The sequence below is a fragment of the Rhinopithecus roxellana genome, chromosome 18 (genome assembly GCF_007565055.1).
Source record: "Rhinopithecus roxellana isolate Shanxi Qingling chromosome 18, ASM756505v1, whole genome shotgun sequence".
Lineage (NCBI taxonomy): Eukaryota > Metazoa > Chordata > Mammalia > Primates > Cercopithecidae > Rhinopithecus > Rhinopithecus roxellana.
The window spans coordinates 65115815-65140892 of record NC_044566.1 but is presented as its reverse complement, the minus strand read 5'-3'; the positions used below and the strand labels follow the sequence as shown (position 1 = coordinate 65140892).

The following is a 25078-nucleotide window of genomic DNA, read 5'->3' as shown; positions in this document are numbered from 1 at the left end:
ATTTCAATGAGTATCAAAACTACTGGCTGAGCGAGGTGGCTTAGGCCTGTAATCCCATAACTTTGGGAGGCCGAGGCAGGCAAATCACTTGACTCCAAGAGTTCGAGACCAGCCTGGCTAACATGGCGAAACCCCATCTCTACTAAAAATACAAAATACTGGCCGGGCGGATCACAAGGTCAGGAGATCGAGATCATCCTGGCTAACACGGTGAAACCCTGTCTCTACTAAAAATACAAAAAACTAGCCGGCGAGGTGGCGGGCACCTGTAGTCCCAGCTACTCGGGAGGCTGAGGCAGGAGAATGGCATAAACTCAGGAGGCGGAGCTTGCAGTGAGCTGAGATTCTGCCACTGCACTCCAGCCTGGGTGGCAGAGCAAGACTCCGTCTCAAAAAAAACAAAACAAAACAAAACAAAATACAGGCTGCACGTGGTGGTGCACGCCTGTAATCCCAGCTACTCCGGAGCCTGAGGCATGAGAATCACTTGAAGCTGGGAGGTAGAGGTTGCGGTGAGCCAAGATCATGTGACAGCATTCCAACCTGGGTGACAGAGCAAGACTCTACCTTAAAAAAAAAAAAAAAGGAATGTGGCCTTATTTGGAAGCGGGCCTGTTGTAGATGTAATTAGTTAAAATGAGGCAATACTAGAGTAGGGTAGGCCCTTAACCCAATATAAAAGGAGAGACAGGAAAGGAGAATTCCACCTGAGGATAGCAGTAGCTATTGGAGTGATGCCACTGCCACTGCAGGCCCAGGGAGGCCATGACTAATGGCCACCACCAAAGGCTAGGAAGAAGCAAAGAAGAATTCTCCCCTACAAGTTTCAGAGGTTTCAGAGGGCATATGGCTGTGTTAGGCCGTTCTTGCACTGATATAAAGGAATACCTGAGACTAGGTAATTTATAAAGAAAAGCAGATTAATTGGCCCACAACTCTCCAGGCTGTACAGAAAGTATGGGGACAGCACATGCTTCTGGTGAGGTCTCAAGAAATTTCCAATCATGGCAGAAGGCAAAGGGGAGTGAGCGTGTCACATGGCATGGCAAGAGAGAGAGTGGGGGAAGGGTCGGGCTCTTTTAAACGACCAGATCTCATATGAACTACTAGAGTTCATATGATGGCACTAAACCATTCATGAAGGATCCACCCTCATGATCCAGTAACTTCCACCAGGTCCCACCTCCAACATTGGGATCACTTTTCAACATGGGATGTGGAGGGGACACACATCCAAACCATATCCAGTATCCTTGCCAACACTTTGATTTGGGACACCTACCCGCCTCAACTGTGAGACAACAAATTTCTATTACGCCCCAGTTTTGTGGTACTTTGTCATAGTCACCCTAGAAAACGAACGTGACAGTTGTATAGCTAGGTTATAAACAAAATGTCATGAAAGATCATTTCTAACAGCCCTGGGGCTTGCAAAGGACATGGCTTTGTGCTGAGCTCTAGCAGCATGATTCTGGTAGGTAGAGATGACATAGAGGAGAAAGGGCTTTATGTTCTTCCATTTCCATCCGAATTGTATGTTGAGGTCTAACCCTCCCAAGCAACCTCTCTGGAAAACTAGTTGAACCTGAACCACTTGAATGCCCTGAACCTACTGTCGACTAGGCCACTAACTGATACGATTTTGAAGGCAGAACATCGGGGATAACAGCATCTTTTATACATGCTTTATTACTCAAGCAGCAGCGTGCAGTGATTCAATAATTACTCGCTTTTACTACATTTCTCTGACACTGCAAAGGGAGAAGTCTTCTTCATGGAGACATTAGTGAGCAGTAGCTAATTGAAAGCTCAGTGTAGCCAGGTGTGGTGGCTCATACCTCTAATCTCAGCACTACTTTGGGAGGTGGAGGCGGAGAGAGGTTGGGATTCCTTGAGCCTTGGAGTTCAGGGCCAGCATGGCAGCAGGGCGAAACCTAGTTTTTACACAAAATACAAACATTAGTTGGGCATGGTGGTGGGCCTGTAGTCCCGGCTACTCTGGAGGCTGATGCAGGAGGACTGCTTTAGCCAGGAGGTCGAGGCTTCAGTGAGCCCAGATGGCGCCACTGCACTCCAGCTTGGGCGACAGAGCAAGAAGACCCTGTTTCAAAAAACAAACACAAACACTCATTCTAACCCAAACTGAATGCTAGTAGCAGGAACTGGTATTAAGATTGCGGTGTGGAATCCCTTCTAATGCGTCTGACCTTGCATTATGAGGTCTTCACAGTGATGCTTCTGGGTTCCATATGATTATCGTCATTGCTTAGCAATCTCAAGTTGTAAATAAATTCTTTAAATTTCCGTAGTCGTTTGCGGGACAAGGAGAGGGCCATTTACATGCTCTTTCCTTCTTGCTACTCAATCTTAAAGTTGGGTTACGAAACCAACTGATGGGCCCTACACGGCTTCCACCCGAAGTTACAGGTATCTACCATTCCATCCTCAAGCAACGGAGGGTTCCGCCAAGACGGACATAAAAATCACAGGAGGAGCCTTCTGACAACGTGCATTCTTCGCATACTGAGTGGGGAATGACTTTGTCATGTTTGAAACGGTGCCTCAACTACTCAATGTCCCAGGAACCCCAGTGGAGCAAGTTCTGTACACAGAGAGGCCCAAGATCCACAAATCAGCTATCAAATCATTTCCATAGTCTCCGTCCGCCCATGAGTCTCGATCCTCGAAGGCCATCCCCTGTCCCGCTCATCCATCACGGGCGTGTTTTTCACCTCTCCTTCCGCGACCTCCCGCGTCCGCCCAGCCCGTCCACATCCAGCCCCGCCTCGCCCCATGGGCGGTCCCGAGCCGCGGCCCCGCCCCCTCCCGGCCGCCCCGACCGCGGAAGCCCCGCCCCCAACAGCGCGGAGACCCGGGGCGGCCCGCGGCCCGCGGCGGGCGGGCGGGCGGGCGGGGACGGACGCGGGGGGAGGGGGGCGACGGGATGTGGGGTGGGGGCGGGACCTGGCCGGGCGCCGGGACGGGAGGAGTCCCGGCGGCGCCTCAGACTTTTGCTCCCACAAGCCGTGCCTCGGAGGCAGGGGAGCTGGACCAGGAGCCGCCCGGAGCGTCCGAGTCGCCGCCGCCGGGGCTCCCGCGCTCCCCAGAACGGTGGGACGCGGGGCTCGGCAGCCGCCCGCGGAACATGGCGCCTTGGACGCTGTGGCGCTGCTGCCAGCGCGTCGTGGGCTGGGTGCCGGTGCTCTTCATCACCTTCGTGGTCGTCTGGTCCTACTACGCGTACGTGGTGGAGCTCTGCGTGTGTGAGTACCGTCCCCGGGGGCGGCGGCGGGGCGCGGGCCGCGGCTCGGGCGCGAGACAGGCCTCTGCGCCCCGTGCCCGCCGCCTCTCTGGAGCCAGCGCCGGACGCCGGGCGTCCGGCCCCGAACGCGCTCGGAAGCGCCGAGGCCGCTGCACCCGCCCTTTGTTCAAGCCTGCGGCGCGGCCTTCGGGCGACCTGGGGCTCCTGAAGCCTTGCGGCGGCTTCCCGGGTGCGGGTCTGGCCCAGGGAGGCCCCGAGAGCTTCCTGGTTCCCGCCGCCCCGGGGGGTCCACATCCTTCTGGGAGGGAATGTGCAGAACGGGAGTAGTCCGGCTTCTTAGGAGGTTTAGGTTGTGTTTGTGGCCTTTTTGGCTTTTGTTCATTTTTTTAAAAAACCAAATCTGTTCCTCCTGGATTGTTTTTGTTCAAACAGCGCGAGAAGAAACGCCTGTTACCTGTAGAGCCGGCTGCGGCGGGTTGGGGGAAGGGAGGTGTGTCTTTTGGTGGCCTCGGGCTGGAGGCGGGTCAGACCTGGAGGACGAGTAAGCTCCCGCTTTTGATTTTTGGTGGTACTTGACTCATTGTAAAGTTCATTTATTTTTACTCTGAATCCAGCCGACTTTTGCAGAAGGTTAAGACAGAAAGAATGGGTGGGAGGAGACATAACCTGATTCTCTTTTTCTTGACTGATTATTAAGGAGGCTTGTATTTCTTATACTCGTGTTTTGGCGTCTTGTTTTCGTTACTTCCATTTCCCTGATTAGTTCTTAGCACAAAATTCTCACCTGAAAAAAGGAGTAGCATTGCAGTATACTTCAAGGATTTAACCTACTGGCTTGAATTGGTTGTCATTAATCAAAACACCGTTTAGGGGTGACTGCTATATTTGTGATATTGGGCAATTTCTCCAAGATTGTTTTAAGTCAGTTGTTCTTAGACTTTGAGTGTGTGGATATTTTACACTTAAACCAGCCTCACCTAGGTTGTTCTGTGTACATCTGCTGCCTATATCAGTTTTTTATGAAAACCTAGGACCAAATGGTAAGTGGTGTTTGTAAACGTAATCGCTTGTTATTCCAGAATGATCTGCTCTTAGTCCTTAGACTGAATCTACCATTTTATGAAGGACTGTTAATAGTGTTCTTTGAATAAAGAACCACATGAGCTAGAAACTAATGTTATGAATGAGAAGAATTTGTACCACCCACTCTTGAAAGTGGCAGAATCAAGACTTCAATTATGTTTGAATTTGTACAGCTTTCAACCAAGTATTTGGTTAAAACCTTAGTTCTATACATGGAAGAGAATGCTTTGGTTCAGAAAATTTAAGGGTAAGTTTTAAAATTAAAACATCCACTCTTAAAATTACTTTGTACCTACAGAACGTTTAATTTTGAAACGACTATCCCTGCAGGTAGGCCCAGAATAAATTAGTTGTGGAATGCATTTCCAAATAATATTAATCTTTTCAATATCATTATTTAGTCTCATCCTTTTGGATACCAGAATGTTTACTAAAAATGATGTTTGAGTCTATTAAAATTACTAGATTTAAATATTTCTGGGAGCTACTTCCAGAAAGTGATAGTGATCATAGGATTCTCATCAACTTATGATGATACCTCCTTTAATCTTCTTATTTACTGTGAAGTGAGCGTTTATTCCAAAAGTTATATCATTCCTATTCCGTCAGAAGATTATTCCTACTCTATTTTAATTCCCATAGTGGTTTTGAAGTAAAGCTGAAGGAGCACTAAAAATGTGCTTTTATGTTGAGATTCCACTGCTTAACCTGTAAATGGTTTTTGTCAAAAATATTAAAAAATGAGATCAAGCGGTGCTGTGGAAAGTCAAATTGCTTCTGATTTCTTTCGCCGCTTCAAATAAAGAAAGAGAAAGGAACGTGAATTGAGAAGTGCCATGTGCTAGTGGGATAGAGGGGACATTCATTCACCCTCTCCTTTAATTCTTTCATTAAGTGAGAGCACAGGTGTCTCTACAGGTGGCGGAAGTGAGACTCTGAGGAACAGGTCCTTTTGGTTAGGTCACACAATTGTTGATTATGGGAATGTGACCCACATCTTTCCGTTCTTTCATATAACTTGAGTGAGCTACGAGGATCACTGGAACCGTAATTGTTTGGGCCATAATGGTGTGGGGGGATAAAGGGGTCGGCATATTTTTGGAGATGACTTAGTTAGGCTTGAGACCCATACTGGAGAGATTATACCGTACAGTTTCATTAAGGTAAAACATTCAACTATGGCCTGATGCTTGGCAGAATCTTAAAATATTTGGTGGTGAAAGGTCTTATGTAGAGGCTGTATTAAGTTCTGAGTTATCTGACTTTAACTAGAGAGAATTTGGGAGGTCTGCAGTGTCACTGGAGTATAAAATAGTTGAGCATAAAAGTGTATTTACTCATATTAAAACTATCCTTTAAACTACTTGTATGTATTTGTTTTCGTAAGTACTGACCCTCCCACTGAAATATGTATAGATATATTTATAGGAGGACTTAAATGGAGGGAAGTGTGAGTTTTACTTAAAAGTGCTGTTTTCGTAATTTTTATAGGATATTCTATATATATATATTTTTTTGAGTCGGAGTTTCACTCTTGTTGCCCAGGCTGGAGTGCAGTGGTGTGTGGGATCTTGGCTCACTGCAACCTCTGCCTCCCAGGTCAAGTGATTCTCCTGCTTCAGCCTCCCAAGTAGCTGTGATTACAGACGCCGACCACCACGCCTAGCTAATTTTTTTTGTATTTTTGGTAGAGACGGGGGTTTCACCGTGTTGGTCAGGCTGGTCTCGAACTTCTGATCTCAGGCAATCCACCCGCCTTGGCCTCCCCAAGTGCTGGGATTACAGGCGTGAGCCACTGCGCTCGGCCTATAGGATGTTCTTAGATTCTGGTATTCTCTATCAAACTAGGAGGAGAAGATCTTAATTATATCTTTACATGTATGTATTCATTTAATCTTAATAATGATCCCCATGAGGCTAATTTGTCTACGGTTATAGAGCCAGTAAGTAGTATGGTGAGAATTGGAATTCAAGGGTTTTGGCTCCAAAGCCCATGCTGTTAACCACTATACAATGAATGACTAATCTATTTGGTGTCCAGATGTGGACACTCAGGGCAGATTTCAGTCCTGTATATAGTATATTTATATAAAGTACTTTTCTCCTAAAAGGCAGCAGCAGAAGATTCCTAAATATCTCAGACAATAAAAATACCTGGCCCACAGTAGGCTGTAAGTTGAACAAATTGTTGATTACCAAGAGGCCCTCATTCCATCTCACCTTCTGTAACTTCCTAATTTTGTAATTAGACACACACACACACCCCCCACTTCACCAGAAGTAATACTGAGGACAAAATTGAGGAAGAGGGTAATGCATGTAAGATGGCCATCTCACAGGAGTGATAAGCTGAGAAGCAAAGATTAATTAGTAATATTGGTGCTTGATTTTAAATTAGGCAGAAATTCTACGATTTTTTCCCCCAGGGTTGATATTTAAAGTATGAGTGGATTGAATAACTTCTTCTCTTTGGTCAAGATGGTTATTTTTGAGGAAAGTGCTAATTCCGGTTCCCAAGGTTTTATCAGAATATCTTGTTCAGGTCATCTTGAGCTGTTAGTAGATGTGTATCTCTTCTTTGCATGTAGAGAATCTTAGAACTTAGAGAGATTTTAAAGATAATCTCATTCAGTCCCTTTACTTCTGAGGAAAGTATCGTTCAAAAGAGCTGTGTTGTTTGTCCAAGGACAGGTATACCTTTTATATTTTTTCAGACAAATTTGTGGAGCAGACTGTAACCTTTGAGTCTGTACCAAATACTTCCTTGTGTCTCCTGCATAACTTCTTCAAATTTAGAGATAGATTAAGATAAATAACTTAAGCACTGTCATTGTACACACTAGCTTGACACAGTTGATTCTGAAGTATTTTATTAATCTTGAAAGAACCCGTTTTCTATTTCATTGATTTTTCTCTTTTCTGTTTTGTTGTTTTCCTGTCTGATCTTTACTGTTTCCTTTCTTTTGCCTTGTGTTTAATATGCTCTTTTTTCCTAGATTAATATGGAAACCAAGGTCATTGATTTGAGCCCTTTTTTAGTTAGTTAGTCCTATAAATTTACCTCCAAATATTGCTTTAGTTTTATTCTATCGATTTTAGTATGTTGTGTTGTCGTCATTCAATTCAAATTATTTTCTTGGGCTGGGCACAGTGGCTCACGTCTGTACTACCAGCACTTCGGGAGGCTTGATGAAACCTTATCTCTCTTTTTGTTTTCTTTTTTTTTTTTTGAGACGGAGTCTCATTTTGTTGCCCAAGCTGGAGTGCAATGTGGTGATCTTGGATGACTGCAACCTCCCTCCTCCTCCTGGGTTCAAGCAATTCTCCTGCCTCAGCCTCTTGAGTAGCTGGGATTATAGGCATGTGCCACCACGCCTGGCTAATTTTTGTATTGTTAGTAGAGATGAGGTTTTGCCATGTTGGCCAGGCTGGTCTTGAACTCCTGATCTCAAGCGATCCACCCATCTCGGCCTCCCAAAGTGCTGGGATTACGGTTGTGAGCCACCATGCCTGCAAGAACTCCGTCTCTACAAAAATACAAAAAATTAGATGGGCATGGTGGCTTGTGGCTGAAGTCCAACCTACTCAGGAGGCTGAGATGTGGGAGGATCCCATGAGCCCAGGAGTTCAAGGCTGCATTGAGCCATGATTGTGCCGTTGCACTCCAGCCTGGGTTACAGAGCAAGACCCTTTCCCAAAGAACAAACAGATCCTTTTATGTTGTTTTAAGACAGTTTTGCTCTTTGCCCAGGCTGGAGTGCAATGGCACAATCTTGGCTCACTGCAGCTTCCACCCTTCAGAATTCAAATTATTTTCTAATTTCACTTTTGATTTCATCTTTGACCCCATGGATTTAGTTTCCATTTATTTGGGGGTTTTCCAGATGATCTTTCTGTTGTTGATTTCAAATTTCCTTGTGGTCAGAGAACATACTTTGTATGACTTAAAATCCTTTAAAATGTATTCAGGCTTGTTTTATAGCCTAGAATGTGGTCTGTCTGAGTAGTGTTCCATGTGTGCTTACGAAAAATATGTCTGTACTCAGCAATGTATTGTGCTCTTTGTTGCTGGGTGGAGTATTCTGTTATGTCATAATGCTCCATAAATGTCAATTAAGGCAAGTTGGTAGTGTTGTTCAAGTCCTCTATGTTCTTGCTTCTCTGTTTGTTCTCCCAATTATTAAGAGAGTTATAACTATAATTGTGATTTATTTCTCCTTGTAGTTCTATCAGTCTTTGCCTCATGTATTTTGCATCTCTGTAATTAGGTGCATAAAACATTTAGGATTGTGATATCCTATTGACCAATTGGCTCATTTAACATTATGAAATGACTTTTTTATCCCCAGTGATATTGTTTGCTCTAAAATCTGCTTTGGCAGATATTAACATGGGCACTAATCTTTCTTTTGATTATTGTTAGCATGGTGTATCTTTCTCTGTCCTCTTAATGTGTATATGTCTTATATTTAAATTGTGATTCTCGTAAAGAGCATATATTTGGGTCTTTTTAAATCCAACCTGAAAATCTCTGCCTTTTAATGGGGGGTTTTGACCATTTACATTTAATGTGATTATTGATATGGTTAGGCTTAAGTCTATCATTTGCTATTTGTTTTATTTTCTGTCCTCTTCTTTGTTCCATTTTCCTCCTTTGACCTTCTTTTGAATTAATTGATCTTTATCATTTTTTTAAATTTTGATTTTTAAAATTGATTCTATTTTATCTCCTTTATTGGCTTATTACTAGTAATTATTTTTGTTATTTTATTGATTGCTTTAGGGCTTATAACATGCATCTTTGAGTTACCACAGTCCACCTTCAAGTTATGTACTGTTTCATATATAATACCTTATAAGAGTGTACTTCTGTCTCTTCCATCTCAGCCTGTATGCTATTGTTGTGCTTTTTTTTTTTTTTTTTTTTGAGACAGAGTCTTGCTCTGTCACCCAGGCTGGAGTGCAGTAGCCGGATCTCAGCTCACTGCAAGCTCCGCCTCTCGGGTTTACGCCATTCTCCTGCCTCAGCCTCCTGAGTAGCTGGGACTACAGGTGCCCGCCACCTCACCCGGCTAGTTTTTTGTATTTTTTAGTAGAGACGGGGTTTCACCGTATTAGCCAGGATGGTCTTGATCTCCTGACCTCGTGATCCGCCTGTCTCAGCCTCCCAAAGTGCTGGGATTACAGGCTTGAGCCACCGCGCCCGGCCTGTTGTGCATTTTATGTTGTAAACCTCACACTATATTGCTACTGTGTTTAAACAGTTGATTATATTAATAGCTTTTAAAGATTTAGTTTTTAAAAACCCAGAATATATACATTTATTCCTATAGTTACCATTTCTTGTTCTCTTCATTTCTTTTTATAAACCCATCCAGTGTCATTTCCTTCTGCCTGAAGGGCCTCTTTTAACGTTTATTGTAGTGCAGGTCAGCTGGACTGAATCATTTCACTTTTTGTATGTCTGTAAAAGTTTTAATTTTGCCTTTGGTTTTTAAAAGACAACTTTATCGAGACATAGTTTGCATATCATAAAATTCACTAATTTAAGATGTACAATGCAGTTATTTTTAGTAAATTTGCCAAGTTTTGCAGTAATCACAACCATCCATTTTTTGAACATTTCTATCACCACATGAAGATCCCTCATGCCCATTTACAGTTAATCCTTCTTCCCACTCCCAGCCCAAGGCAACCACTAATCCATGCTGTCTCCAAATGCCTTTTCTGAATATCTCATACAACTGGAATAATACATGCTTGCAACACATATACCAAAATTGGAAGGGTACAGAGAAGATTAGCGTAAAAACCAAGAAAAATTTTAAAAGGGAAAAAAATAAATGGAATCATACAATAAGTGTTTTTTTGGTTCTTGGTTTTTTTTTTTTTTGAGATGGAACTTCACTCTTGTTGCCCAGGGTGGAGTGCAGTAGTGTGATCTCGGCTCACTGCAACCTCCGCCTCCTGAGTTCAAGTGATTCTCCTGCCTCAGCCTCTCAAGTAGTGGGGACTACAGGTGTGCGCCGCTATGCCCAGCTAATTTTTTTTGTATTTTTAGTAGAGACAAGATTTCACCATGTTAGGCTAGTCTCGAACTTCTGACCTCAGGTGATCCACCCGTCTCAGCCTCCCAAAGTGCTGGGGTTATAGGTGTGAGCTACTGTGCCTGGCCAATAAGTGGTCTTTTTTGTCAGGTGTATTTAACATAGCATAATGTTTTTGAGGTTCATCTGTGTATTATGTAACAGTATTTCTCCCCTACTCTTCAACCTCACATCCTAATTTGTATTTTTCTGTTTTTAAAACATATCCAGTTTTATTTAGGAATATATTTCTAGTAAGCCTCACCACATCATTTGTACATTGAATTAGAATATAAATTAAAAGTATGCACTTTCTTATATTTCTTTATGTACCTGAATAATCCTGCTTACAAGACTTATAGTATAATTGGGTCCTGTTTGTTCTTGTATCCATTAGAGCCTAGTGTTAGTAGACTTTAAATTAGTATAACTTGAATTGAATTGAATCATAGTCTTGTAAACTCACTTGAATCATGTTTGAATGTTGGGACACACAAACATCTAGAATAATAATACTAATTATAGTTACAAAACATGTGTTTCACAATCTTTAGTGGTAGAGGCTACATGAAATGGTTTATTGGTGCTACATACAGTCTTTGTTTTGGGTTATGAAACAGTGATTCTTTGAAATTATGCCGACATGGTTTTAAAAAAACGTGTTTCCCTAAATCTCATTCTCAATGGTTGACATACTTATAGGAAAAGTTAAATGTGAATTAAAAACAAAAAACTTTTGGCCAGGCATGGTGATTCATGCCTATAATTTCAGTTCTTTGGGAAGCCCAAGTAGGAGGATCGCTTGAAGCCAGGAATTCAAGGGCAGTTTGGGCAACATAGCAATAGCCTTTACGAAAATAAAGTAAAAAATTAGCCAGGCATGGTGGTACCCACCTCTAGTCCCAGCTACTTGGGAGGCTGAAGCAGGAGGATTACTTGAGCCCAGGAGTTCGAGGCTGCGGTGAGCTGTGATCACACCACTGCCCTCCAGCCTGAGTGACAGAGTGAGACCCTGTCTCCGAAACAAACACACAAACAAACAAACCTTTTTATTAATTTTATCTTTTCACATCTGTTTTCGGATGTGAGAGTAGTAATTTTCTAGATAACTTGCCTTTGAAAGGTAGTGGCCAGAAGACCTATTTATTTGAATTCTGCAGTGACCTTAGCCTTCTCTTTTACTTTTATTTTTTTTTGAAGAAAAAGTTTTTTTTTCTCGTGACTACTAGTGAGTTAATCTGTCCTGGTATTATTTTCTGTGTTACCAGATAGCACACTGGTCTGAAAGAGCTCTGTAAATATATATTTTTAAAAACCCTCCTAAACTCAAATGAAAAAAAAGATCTGTTTTATTTCCCCACATAAACTAAACCTTCTTTGGGGCTTCCCTGCTTTCTTGAAAGACAAGAAATGTGGAAGAAAAAGATGATGGACAACCTAGAAACCAAGTCAGACTGTTGAGAAGAACCTTATGCCCTAGTCATGCAAATAAAAGCCTGGCTGCTTCTCTGCCCACTCCCACCTCCCAGCAGAGACGTAGCAGTATGCTGAACTCCAAACTCTAATCTGTTTACTTGACATCTCTGCTTGGAGATCTAATAGGCATTGTAGACAAAACTCTTGATTTTCTTTTTTTTTCTCACCTGAACCTGCTGCGCCTAATAGCTCAGTAAATGACAGCTGTATCCTTCTACTTCTTGGATTGAAAAGTCGTTCCACATTTGGTTAATCAGCATGTCCTGTCATTAAATGTATAAAATCCAGCTGCTTCTCACCACTACTACTGCAACTGTTATACTCCTTTAAACACCATGATCTACCTCTGCTTAGTGTAAAAAGATTGAAAAACATGACTATAATAATTTGCACCGGCTGGGTGCAGTGGCTCAAGCCTGTAATCCTAGTACTTTGGGAGGCCGAGGTGGGCAGATCACCTGAGGTCAGTGTCACGCACGTCCGTGTGAAGAGACCACCAAACAGGCTTTGTGTGAGCAACACGGCTGTTTATTTTACCTGGGTGCAGGTGGGCTGAGTCCAGAAAGAGTCAGTGAAGGGAGATAAGGGTGGGGCCGTTTTATAGGATTTGGGTAGGTAAAGGAAAATTACAGTCAAAGGGGGGTTGTTCTCTGGCGGGCAGGAGTGGGGGGTCACAAGGTGCTCAGTGGGGGAGCTTTTTGAGCCAGGAAAAGGAATTTCACAAGATAATATCATCGCTTAAGGCAAGGACTGGCTATTTTCGCTTCTTTTGTGGTGGAATGTCATCGGTTAAGGCGGGGCAGGGCATTTGCACTTCTTTTGTGAATCTTCAGTTACTTCAGGCCATCTGGGCGTATACGCGCAAGTCAAGGGGATGCGGTGGCTTGGCTTGGGCTCAGAGGCTTGACAGTCAGGAGTTCGAGACCAGCTTCACCAACATGGCAAAACCCCATCTCTACTAAAAATACAAAAATTAGCTGGGGGTGGTGGCACATACCTGTAATCCCAGGTACTCAGGAAGCTGAGGCAGGAGAATCGCTTGAACCCGGGAGGCAGAGGTTGTAGTGAGCTGGGATCGTGTCACTGCACTCCAGCCTAGGCGACAGAGTGAGACTCTGTCTCAAAACTAATAATAATAATAATAATAATAATTTGTACCATCTCCCATCAGGAAATAGTCTGTTTACCACCCATTGAATCTGGGCTGGCCTTGTACTTGCTTTGGCCAGTAGAATGTGGTAGATGTGTGAGTGTACCCTCTGTAAAAGAGTGTACCCTCTGTAAAGTAAGTACTTCCTCTTTTACTGTCTCCTCACCCTGCGTTTTTCCCCCTCATAGCACCTAGTATTACTTGACATACAGTTATTTTTGTTTCTCTCCAGAGTCTTATATTCATTGCTGTCTTTCCAGAACCTAATTCTTCTGGAACCCAGGCCTCAAGACAGCATACATCTTCTGCCTTAGCTCTTTTGGGACATTCTGGTCATCGTGTAAGGGAGTCCAGACTAAGCTGCTGAGTGAGAGACCACATGGAGAAGAGGCCCAGCCAAGAGAAGCCAAAACCCCTAATGTGTGAACAAGACCATTTTAGATTCCCACCCCATTCGAGCTGCCTGATGACTGCTGTTAGTAGAAAAACATTCCAGCTGATCATAGCCCAAACTGCTGACCCACACAATTGTGAAATAATGAACAGTGGTTGTTTGAAGTAACTAAAATTTTAGGGTGGTTTGTTAATGCCACATTATCACCTATATTGTTGTAGTATCCTTGTAAACCTCTCTTCCTCTACTCCAGCCCCACCTTTATTCCATGTGTTCTCCAGGAAGCAGTCAGAATGATCTTTTTCAAATTAATATCAGTTTGTTACTTCTATTTTCAGGACCTTGACTGGCTTCCTCTCTTGTTCAGCAAGATATCTAAAAGCCTTACCATGGCCTTTCAGGGATTATGTACTCATTACTTCATTACTTCTCTGACATAATTTCCTTTCCACTCTTCCTCTAATTTTATCTCTGACTTAAGAAATCTATTTTCTATAGACAGAAGTTTGGGAGGGTGTGTTGTCTAAGGGAGGGAGCTCTCCACATCATCACCATGTGGGATTTTAAGATTAATACCTGACACTATTCCTGTAAGCATATAAGCAACACATTTAGATACTGCTTAGATATGTAGAACATATACTTGAACAGATGGGCATTACACTTAAATAACTGATATAATAAAAAATAAAGGTGACTAGTTTTATGGAGAATAGATTCCCTTAAATAGAGATGCATAGGTCTTTAAAATAAAAATTTTTTAAAAGTTTGGTTTTAAAATATCTCTATTTTGGCTTTCCCAGTGCTTCATTTTACTGACTATTGTGAACTTTGAACCACTCATTGGAATCATAGGAAGAGTTAATTTTTATGGACGTACTAATTGAACAGTATATAAAAACAAACACAAACTTATTAAATGTGAAATCTTCTGGGAAGCTTTTAAAACTAATTGCATGAAGAGGATATCCTCAGCGTCTGAAGGAAATAATACCAAATACACCAAAATATTAACAGTGTATGTTGCTGGGTGTGGGATTATACTGATTTTTTCCTTATGCAATGCACAGGCTCTTAATAGACTTTCATATTTTCTCCTTAGAGCATATTCTTTCCTTATCCCCCAAAGAGCTAATGAATCTGCTAAAAAAACACAAGTCATGATTATTACTCCTCTGCTCAGCACCCTCCGATGGCTTTCCACTTTGCTTAAAATGAAATTCAAAGTTGAAAATACATAAGGCTCTAGATGCTCTGGCCTGCCACCGCTTCTGACCTAATTTCTTCCTTTGCTCATTCTGCTTCAGCCAACAGGCCACCTTTCTTTTCATCTGTCAGGCCACCGGAGGACCCTTGAGCTTCCTGTTCCTTCTGCCTGGAATGCTTTCCTCCCAGATTTCCACATGGCTAGCTCTCACTTCATCTAGATCGCTGTTCAGAGTCACCTATCAGAGAGGCATTCCTGACTACCCTCTGTCAAAGAAGTACTTCCTCTTTTACTGTCTCCTCACCCTGAATTCCACCCCCCCCCATAGTGCCTATTATTACTTGACATACAGTTATCTTTGTTTCTCTCCAGAGTTGTATATTCACTGCTGTCTTTACAGAACCTAAAACAGGGTCTGGTATAATATGTTCTCAATAGATATTTGCTGAGTGAGTGAATTGATTGTGTAGCTGCCAGTTCCCATGCTCGTAGAAAAGGGAGAATTGGAATGTTTTCATATAGTAGACAATTTGCAATTATTGATAATTAGTATTATTGGTAATCTTAAAGTTGCCTCTGGATTTCAGGCAGCCTGTTCATTAGGCAGGGGAGGAAACTGTCTTGAATTGTCAGGAGGAAATGTTAATTCTAATAGCTATTATTATTTACTGTATGCCCACTGTGTGTCTGACATGTAGTCTAAGGCACTTCACTTATGTTAGGTCTTTTTAAATTCTAACTCTATGGGAGAGAGATTACTAGCATTGTTTTATGGATTAAAAACAAAGACTCATAGGTTAAAGGTCTCTTTTGAGGCCATACAATTGATACATAAAACCAAAGCTCAAATCCACGTCTGTGTAACTCTATAAGTTTTGTCCTTTTCATTATATATTTGTCCATTAAAATATTTAATAATTTATAAGCTCTATTTGCAGGCCTTTCATTATATTTGTTATAACTAGTCAAATCTTGTGTTTGGGGCATGTAATGCAAATAAAACCTCTCCCATATATATAAAAATATATAAAACATATATGTAAAACGTGTGTGTGTGTGTGTGTGTGTATGTATGTGTTTTGAGACAGCGTCTCACTCTGTTGCCCAGGCTGGAGTGCATTTAGCATGACCACTGCTCACTGCAGCCTCAAACTCCCAGACTCAAGCAATCCTCCCACCTTAGCCTCCTGAGTAGCTGGGACTACAGGCGCATAACACCATGGCTGCCCAATTTTTGTATTTTTTATAGAGACGAGGTCTTGCTGTGTTCCCAGGGCTGGTCTTAAACTCCTAATCTCAAGCAATCCTCCTACCTCAGCCTCCCAGAGTGCTGGGATTGAAGACATGAGCCACTGTGCCCAGCCCTATATTTTTATGCAGGTGACGTTTGGCATAACAGTACCTATCAAGAGCAGTTTGGAGGAAAAAGATCATAAAGAGGCAGGGGATGGATATACCTACTAACTTTCACGTGAAGAAGGCTGATTTCCTGGCTCTTTGTATTTATAACTATTTCAGATCTATCCTTATTTCTTGGGTTTATGGCCCAATACAAATAATTTAATTTAGTAGAACAACAGAAATTTACTAGTTTTATCATATATAATGTATTTTTTGAAAGTACCCTTTATTACTATCATTTTATAAAAGGATATTCTAATATCAAAGTATGGGACATAATCTGAATGAAGACTTCGGTGCTTTGAAATTATTGCAGTTTAGGAAAAATTCTCACCCTTTTGCTTATGTTTCTTGTTTTACTGTGGCCTGGGGTCATAGACTTGGATTTGGGAATCATTTTCTTAGCACACCAGTTTATCTCTCCAACTAGTTTCTACCTTGATCTACATAATAAACAACCCTCCTTGACTTCCAGACAGTCTGTTTAGAGCCTGAAGCCTTAACCTGAAACCAGGGAGGTGAGGTAGTCCTGGTTCTAACAACAAAATTTTACTTATTATTTTTTTTGAGAAAGAGTCTCACTCTGTTGCCCAGGCTAGAGTGCAGTGGCGTAATCTCAGCTCCCTGAAACCCCTGCCTCCCAGGTTCAAGCAGTTCTGCCTCAGCCTCCCGAGTAGCTGGGACTACAGGCACATGCCACCACACCTGGCTAATTTTTGTGTTTTTAGTAGAGATGGGGTCTCACCAAGTTGGCCAGGCCGACTCCTGACCTCAAGTGGTTCTCCTGCCTTGGCCTCCCGGAGTGCAGAAATTACAGATGTGAGCCACTGCACACAGCCAAAATTATAGAACACAGACTAATCGTAAGATGATGTTATCTGTAACTATATGTGGAAGTTCTAGAAAAATGAGAGTTGGCAGATATTATTTTAAATCCTTCTGAACAATATTGAAGGACCCCAGGAAATAGTAATAATTATCCTTACTATTCGTGCATTTAATGCGCTAAGTAATTAAGTCGTCTGATATCTTTTGATCTTTACAATAACTCTACAAAGGAGATGCATATTTTTCTTCAATTTATAACTTGAGAAGTTGACTTAGTTCCTCAATTCAGACCTTTTCACATATTCTTCTAAAACCCATACAGATTAGTAAGAGCAAGTCAAATCAACTATATAACCTGGGCCTATGGCATAACTAGGACATAGAGAATTTTTTAAACCGCAGTTTATATGTAAGTGGGGAAATAGTCATCTAAGAATAGCTAGATGAACTCTGGTGACGATATCAGAACTAAGAGTCAGGGACTCTGCAGAGGATACCAGGCTCTTTGTTCATCCTCAGAAGATGAGAACCCTATCCCGAGTGGGAAATACTGAAAACAGGTTTGAAATCTGGTAGATCAGAGCATGGCAACTGAGAATGCAAAAGAAAAGGCACTTGGAAAAGTGTTTATGACTTGAAATGACAGCCTTAAAAAAAAAACACCACTTCTAGGGGAGAAGGTAGCACCTTGGAAGTTGAAAGTGTGCCATGAAGTATTAATGTTTAATAGTAAAGAGAAAGAAGGAAATAGCTGGAAGGACACAGCGGAAACAGGAGTATCAAAGCAGTAGAGGAAAATACATGCACTATCCATCTAGCAAATAAACTGTACTTCACTGAAGCAGCAGCAGAAGGCACTAGTAGAAATAAATTAAGCAAGCCCTTTTGCCCCAGAGGGTTTCTTGCTGTGGATGGTCCATGAAAATCAGCGTAACTCAGCATGAACGATAATTAAAAAACAGCATCCATGTAGATTTCTCTGATTCAAAAAATGAGAATCAGTGCTTTTCAGTAGGTGAAAATACATTAAAAGGCAACAAAGAAGAGAACTAATTCAGCATCCAGACATAAATTAAATATAAATAAATATCTGCTGAATAAAAGAAACTCCAAAAGTTTTTTTTTTTTTTTTGAGATGGAGTCTTGCTCTGTTGCCTAGGCTGGAGTCCAGTGGTATGATCTCGGCTCACTGTAACCTTGGCCTCCCAGGTTCAAGCAATTCTTGTGCCTCAGCTTCCCGAGTAACTGGGATTACAAGCGCATACCACCACACCCAGCTAATTTTGGTATTTTTAGTAGAGACAGGGTTTCACCATGTTGGCCGGGCTGGTCTTGAACTCCTGACCCTAAGTGACCACCCGCCTTGGCCTCCCAAAGTGCTGGGATTACAGGCGACGTCAAAAGTTTTTAAAACTCAATGAAAACAGTTAAAGAGCAGGAAGATTTGAAATAAGAGCTGTTCAAACTCAGGAAAGAAATGGAAAACAAGACAATATCAGAAATGAAGATTAAACTACAAGATGCCCAAAGGTGAACAGATATGACTGAAGATACAGTGAAGGTATAAAGGATAGAAATGGAGGCCAGGCGCGGTGGCTCACGCCTGTAATCCCAGCACTTTGGGAGGCCGAGGCGGGCGGATCACAAGGTCAGGAGATCGAGACCACGGTGAAACCTCGTCTCTACTAAAAATACAAAAAAAAAATTAGCCGGGCGCGGTGGCGGCGCCTGTAGTCCCAGCTACTCAGGAGGCTGAGGCAGGAGAATGGCGGGAACCCGGGAGGCGGAGCTTGCAGTGAGCCAAGATGGTGCCACTGCACTCCAGCCTGGGCGACAGAGCGAGACTCCGCCTCAAAAAAAAAAAAAAAAAAAAAAAAAAAAAGGCTAGAAATGGAAAAAGCTAAGAACCTATACTCAAGATAAAGGGAAAGGTAAAAGGATTGGAGGGAAAAATGATGGATATACAAGATAGGCTAAGATTCATTATTATAATCCACCATATTAATACATCTTGTAAGAAAAATCATTATTTCCATATATACCAAAAAGGTATTTGAAAAGTCCAACATATGCATTCTTGATTGATAAACAATAAAATAGGGGTACGTAGCATAAACAACATAAACAAAATTCATGTACACACAAAATGCCTGATAAAATTCCACTCTAAAACCAGGAATAATGATGCCCATTATGTCTACTACTTGATAACATTGTATTGACGGAATTAATTACCACTTTCATTCAAGAGAAAATACTCAGGAGCGTGAGACTTTGGAAAAGGGAAAACTATTTCTGTGCGCAGTTTATCTGATGGTGTATGTTGAAAAGGCAAGAGAATAACAACAGAAAACCTAGACAAAAAGAACTGAGTAAAATGGCAGAATAAGGGCCGGGCGTGGTGGCTCACGCCTGTAATCTCAGTACTTTGGGAGGCCAAGGTGGGCAGATCATGAGGTCAGGAGTTCAAGACCAGCCTGGCCAACATGGTAAAATCCCATCTCTACTACAAATACATAAATTAGCCGAGCATGGTGGCACATGCCTGTAGTCCCAGCTACTTGGGAGGCTGAGAGGCAGGAGAATTGCTTGAACCCAGGAGGCGGAGGTTGCAGTGAGGGAAGACCGCGCCACTGCACTCCAGCCTGGGCAGCAGTGGGAGACTCCGTCTCAAAAAAAAAAAAAAAAAAAAAAGAAGGCCGGACGCGGTGGCTCAAGCCTGTAATCCCAGCACTTTGGGAGGCCGAGGCGGGCGGATCACGAGGTCAGGAGATCGAGACCATCCTGGCTAACACGGTGAAACCCCGTCTCTACTAAAAAATACAAAAAAACTAGCCGGGCGAGGTGGTGGCGCCTGTAGTCCCAGCTACTCAGGAGGCTGAGGCAGGAGAATGGCGTGAACCCGGGAGGCGGAGCTTGCAGTGAGCTGAGATCCGGCCACTGCACTCCAGCCTGGGTGACAGAGTGAGACTCCGTCTCAAAAAAAAAAAAAGAAAAGAAAAGAAGATACAGTGGAAGAGAACTGTCCATATCTGGTAACATTAAAAAGAGAAAATACCTTAGAAAGAAACAAGAAAAATGTCAAACTCACAAGAGGAAAGCATTCTTAAAAGACCCAAAATGTGACTTGAACAAATGAAAAGACATTTCATACTTTATGTTCATAGACAGAATAATTCAACATTACAAAGATGCCAGTTCTCCCCCATTTAATGTATAAATGAATTCTAATCCCCGTAAACTGTTTTTTTTTTTTTTTTTCCCTGGTGCTAGACAAATTGACACCAGAGGTCTTGTGGAAAAATAAGAAAGAATAAGCAACCAGGAAATCTCTGAAAAACAAGAGCAATAAGGAGGGGAAATCCCCCAGATTGTAAACCAGAAAGCCTTATAATTAAAACTGTGGGGGCAGGAAGTATATGAGAACTTTCTACTTTCTGCCCAATTTTGCTGTGAACTTAAAACTACTCTAAAAAGTAGTGTCTCTCTCTCTCTCTTTTTTTTTTTTTTAAACTGTGTGATATGGTGCATGGACAGACGTGTTGACTAATGAAACAGTATATAATGTCCAGAAATAGACTAATAAAGCAATTTAGAATATTGTAAAAATAGCACATCAAATTACAGAAGAAAAGATGGGACAACTGGATACATATTTTGTAAGAGTGAAATCACATCCATACCTCATGCTGTGTTTTTGTAAACTACAAATGGATAAAATCTTTCTTTTGTCATACACGCACGCGCACGCACACACACACTTTTTGTTTGTTTTTGAGACAGAGTTTTGCTCTTGTCACCCAGGCTGGAGTGCAATGGCATGATCTCAGCTCACTGCAACCTCAGCCTCCTGGATTAAAGTGATCCTCCTGCCTCAGCCTCCTGAGTAGCTGGGACTACAGGTGTGTGCCCCCATACCTGGCGAATTTTTGTAGTTTTAGCAGAGATAGGGTTTCACCAAGTTGGCCAAGCTGGTCTCAAACTCCTGACCTCAGGTGATCCACCCACCTCAGCCTCTCAAAGTGCTGGGATTACAGGCGTGAGCCACTGTGCCCGGTGGATCTTATATTTTTAACTTTTTATTTTAAAATAATTTTTTTTTTTTTTTTTTTTTTTTTTTGAGACGGAGTCTTGCTCTGCCACCCAGGCTGGAGTGCAGTGGCCGGATCTCAGCTCACTGCAAGCTCCGCCTCCCGGGTTCACGCCATTCTCCTGTCTCAGCCTCCCGAGTAGCTGGGACTACAGGCGCCCGCCTCATCGCCCGGCTAGTTTTTTGTATTTTTTAGTAGAGACGGGGTTTCACCGTATTAGCCAGGATGGTCTCGATCTCCTGACCTCATGATCCGCCCGTCTCGGCCTCCCAAAGTGCTGGGATTACAGGCTTGAGCCACCGCGCCCGGCCTTTAAAATAATTTGATTTGTGAAAAACAATACAAACAGTTGTCATATAACCTTCACCCACATTTTCTAAGTGTTACTATTTGTCATATGTGCTGTCATTCTTTCATTCTCTCTCTGAAATGTGTAAGAGTAAGTTGTAGAACTAATGCCCTTTTACCTGTGTTTACCTTTATTTCCTAAGAACAAGAACATTGTCTTTTTTTTTTCCTGAGAAACAGTCTTACTCTGTCACCCAGGCTGTAGTGCTGTAGTGCGTTCTTGGCTCACTAAAACCTCTGCCTCCTGGCTTTGAGCAATTCTCGTGCCTCAGCCTCTCGAGTAGCTGGGATTACAGGCGCACGCCACCACACCTGGATAATTTTTGTATTTTTAGTAGAGATGGGGTTTTGCCATGTTGGCCAGGCTGGTCTTGAACTTGTGACCCCAGGTGATCCACCCACCTCAGCCTCCCATATTGCTGGTATTACAGGCGTGAGCCACTGTGCCTGGGAATTAGAATATTATATAACCAGAGATTTGTTAAAATCAATAAATTAGTATTGATTAAATACTACTCTTTAATCTATTCAAACTTCATTTGTCCACTCAGTTCCTTGTTCTGCTCCACAGTTCAGTGTAGGCTCACACATTGCAGGTGTCATGTCTCTTTAGTGTCCTTATATTTGGAAGAGTTCTTCAGTCTTTGTTTCATAATCATGATTTTTTAAGAGTACAGGTTTGTTTTACTTTGTTTTGTTTTGAGACAGGGTCTCACTCTGTTGCAGTGCAGAGTGCAGGCTGGAGTGCGGTGGTATAATCACGGCTCACTGCAGCCTGGACCTCCTGGGCTCAGGCAGTCCTCCTGCCTCGGCCTCGTTAGTAGCTGAGACCACAGGCATATGCCACCATGCCTGACTAATATTTGAAATTTTTGTAGAAGCAGGGTCCCACTATGTTGCCCAAACTGGTCTCAAGTTCCTGGGCTCAAGTGATCCTCTTGCCTCAGCCTCCTTACATGTTGGGATTACAGGTGTGAGCCACTGCACTCGGCCAAGGTTTATTTTGTAAATGTTCCTCAGTTTAGCTTTATCTGATCTTTCCTCATGATTAGATTCAGAGAATTGCAGGCATGCCTTGGTGGAAAAATTGCGGGTTTGATGTCATATCACCACAATAAAGCAAATATCAAAACAAAGCAAGTCACACAAGTTTTTGGTTTCCTACTGCATATAAAAGTTATGTTCACCCTGTACTGTAGTCTGTTAAGTGTGCAATAGCATTATGTCTTTAAAAAATACTTTTTGCTCAAAAATGCTAGCAATTAGCAGTCACCTAAGCCTTCAGCAAGTCTTGATCTTTTTGCTGGTGAAAGGTCTTGCCTCGATGATGATGGCTGCTGACTGATCAGGGAGGTCGTTGCTGAAGGCTGGGGTAGCTGTGACAATGTCTTAAAACAAGACGAGATTAAAGTTTGCCACATCTGTTGACTCTCCTTTCACAATATTTCTCTGTAGCATGCGATGCTGTTTGATAGCATTTTCCTCATAGTAGAACTTCCTTCAGAAATTGGAGTCAGTCCTCTCAAACCCTGCTGATACTTTATCAACTAAGTTTATGTAATATTCTAAATCGTTTTTGTCATTTCATCAGTGTTCACAGTATCTTCGCCAGGTGTAGATGCCATGTCAAAAAAAAAAGTTTTCTCTTCCGTAAAAAGCAACTCCTCATCTGTTCAAGTTTTATCAGGAGGTTGCAGCAATTCCATCACATCTTCAGGCTCTGTTTCTTATTCTGCTTCTCTTGCTGTTTTCCACCACGTCTGCAGTCCCTTCCTCCACTGAGGTCTTGAACTGTTCAGTGTCATCCATGATCTTGGACTGGAATCAGCTTCTTCTATACTCCTGTTAATGTTGATATTTTGACCTCCTCCCATGAAAAACGAGTGTTCTTAACGGCATCTAGAAATGATGAATCCTTTCCGGAAGGTATTCAATGTACTTTGCCTAGATCCATCAGAGGAATCACTGTGGCATCAATAGCCTTATGAAATGTATTTCTTTTTTTTTTTTTTTTTTGAAACGGAGTCTCACTCTGTTGCCCAGGCTGGAGTGCAGTGGTACGATATCGGCTCACTGCAAGCTCCACCTCCTGGGTTCACACCATTCTCCTGCCTCAGCCTTCCGAGTAGCTGGGACTGCAGGCGCCCGCCTCGTCCCCCGGCTAGTTTTTAGTATTTTTAAGTAGAAACAGGGTTTCACCTATTAGCCAGGATGGTCTCAATCTCCTGACCTCGTGATCCGCCCGTCTCGGCCTCCCAAAGTGCTGGGATTACAGGCTTGAGCCACCGCGCCCGGCCCACTTCAACTTTCAAGTCTTATTATTTATTTAAGAAATACATTTCGGGGCAGAGTGCAGTGGCTCAAGCCTGTAATCCTAGCACTTTGGGAGGCCAAGACGGGCGGATCACGAGGTCAGAAGATCGAGACCATCCTGGCTAACACGGTGAAACCCCGTCTCTACTAAAAAATACAAAAAACTAGCTGGGCGAGGTGGCGGGCGCCTGTAGTCCCAGCTACTCGGGAGGCTGAGGCGGGAGAATGGCGTGAACCCGGGAGGCGGAGCTTGCAGTGATCCGAGATCTGGCCACTGCACTCCAGCCTGGGCAACAGAGCGAGACTCTGTCTCAAAAAAAAAAAAAAGAAAAAAGAAGTGACTCCTTGTTCCGTGGGCTGCAGAATAGATGTGTTAGCAGGCATAAAAACAACATGAATCTCCTTGTACATCTCCATTAGAGCCCTTGGGTGACAAGGTGCATTTTAATGAGCAGTAATATTTTGAAAGGAATCTTTTTTTCTGAGCAGTAGGTCTCAACAGTGGGCTTAAAATATTCAACAAAGCGGCTGGGTGCGGTCTGTGGCTGGTTTGATCCTCTGTCTACAACACTCAAACTTTTTTCGTATCAGCGTTGTTGCACTTTCTTACTCATCTATTCACTGGAGTAGTACTTCTAATTTTCTTCAAGAATTTTTCCTTGGCATTCACAGCTTGGCTAACTTTGTCCCAAAAGGCCTAGCGTTTCACCTGTCTCGGTTTTTAGCATGTCTTTCTCACTAAGCTTAGTCATTTCAGCTCTTGATCTAAAGTGACAGGTGTGTGACTCTTCCTTTCACTTGAACACTTAGAGGCCATTGTAGGATTATTAATTGGCTTGATTACAGTATTGTTGAATAGAGAGGCCCAAGGAGAGGGGGAGAGATAGAGGAATGTCTGGTCAATGGAGTGGTAGAAAAACCACTTTTATTAAGTTTTCCATCTTATGTGGATGCAGTTGGTGGTACTCCAAAACAGTTACAATAGTAACCTCACAGATCACTGATCACAGAGCACCAGAGCAGATATTATGATAATGAAAAAGGTTGAAATACTGTGAGAATTAACCAAAATGTGACACGGAGACACAAAGTGAGCAGAAAGTGTTGGAAAAATAGCACAGATAGACTTGCTTAATGCAGCGTTGCCACAACCTTAAATTTGTAAAAAACACAATGTCTGCAAAGCACAATAAATCGAAGCACCTTATGAGGTGAGATGTGCCTATGTGTTTTCAGCAAGAATATCACAGAAGTAATGCATGTCATTGTAACATTTTGGAGACCGTTAATGTTGATCAACACCTAAGGTTGTGTGTGTTATGTTTCTCCATTCTGTAAAGGTACAGTTTTTCTTTGTAATTAGTATTCTGTTAGACCACCACATCACACGGATTCCTTTTTGAGGAAGGACTTGTTGCGTAGTTTTGGTCAGTGCAGTC

General features: G+C 42.5%; 1 protein-coding gene across 6 annotated transcripts in view; it reads left to right on the top strand.

The window, feature by feature from the left end:
- The first annotated feature begins 2946 nt into the window (after positions 1 to 2946).
- Positions 2947 to 25078, top strand: part of ZDHHC20 (zinc finger DHHC-type containing 20) — an 89999-nt gene continuing 67867 nt past the window's right edge. For 4 of the 6 annotated variants that reach the window (XR_004054665.1, XM_030922087.1, XM_030922086.1 and 1 more), the window contains exon 1: positions 2948 to 3263. Coding sequence is in view for 5 of the 6 variants with exons in the window: in XM_030922087.1 (XP_030777947.1) it covers positions 3146 to 3263 (118 nt within the window). In the remaining variant the exon portion in view is untranslated. Of the gene's footprint in view, positions 3264 to 25078 lie in introns of all 6 variants that reach the window. The other 2 variants (XM_030922085.1, XM_030922084.1) reach the window with 1 other exon arrangement.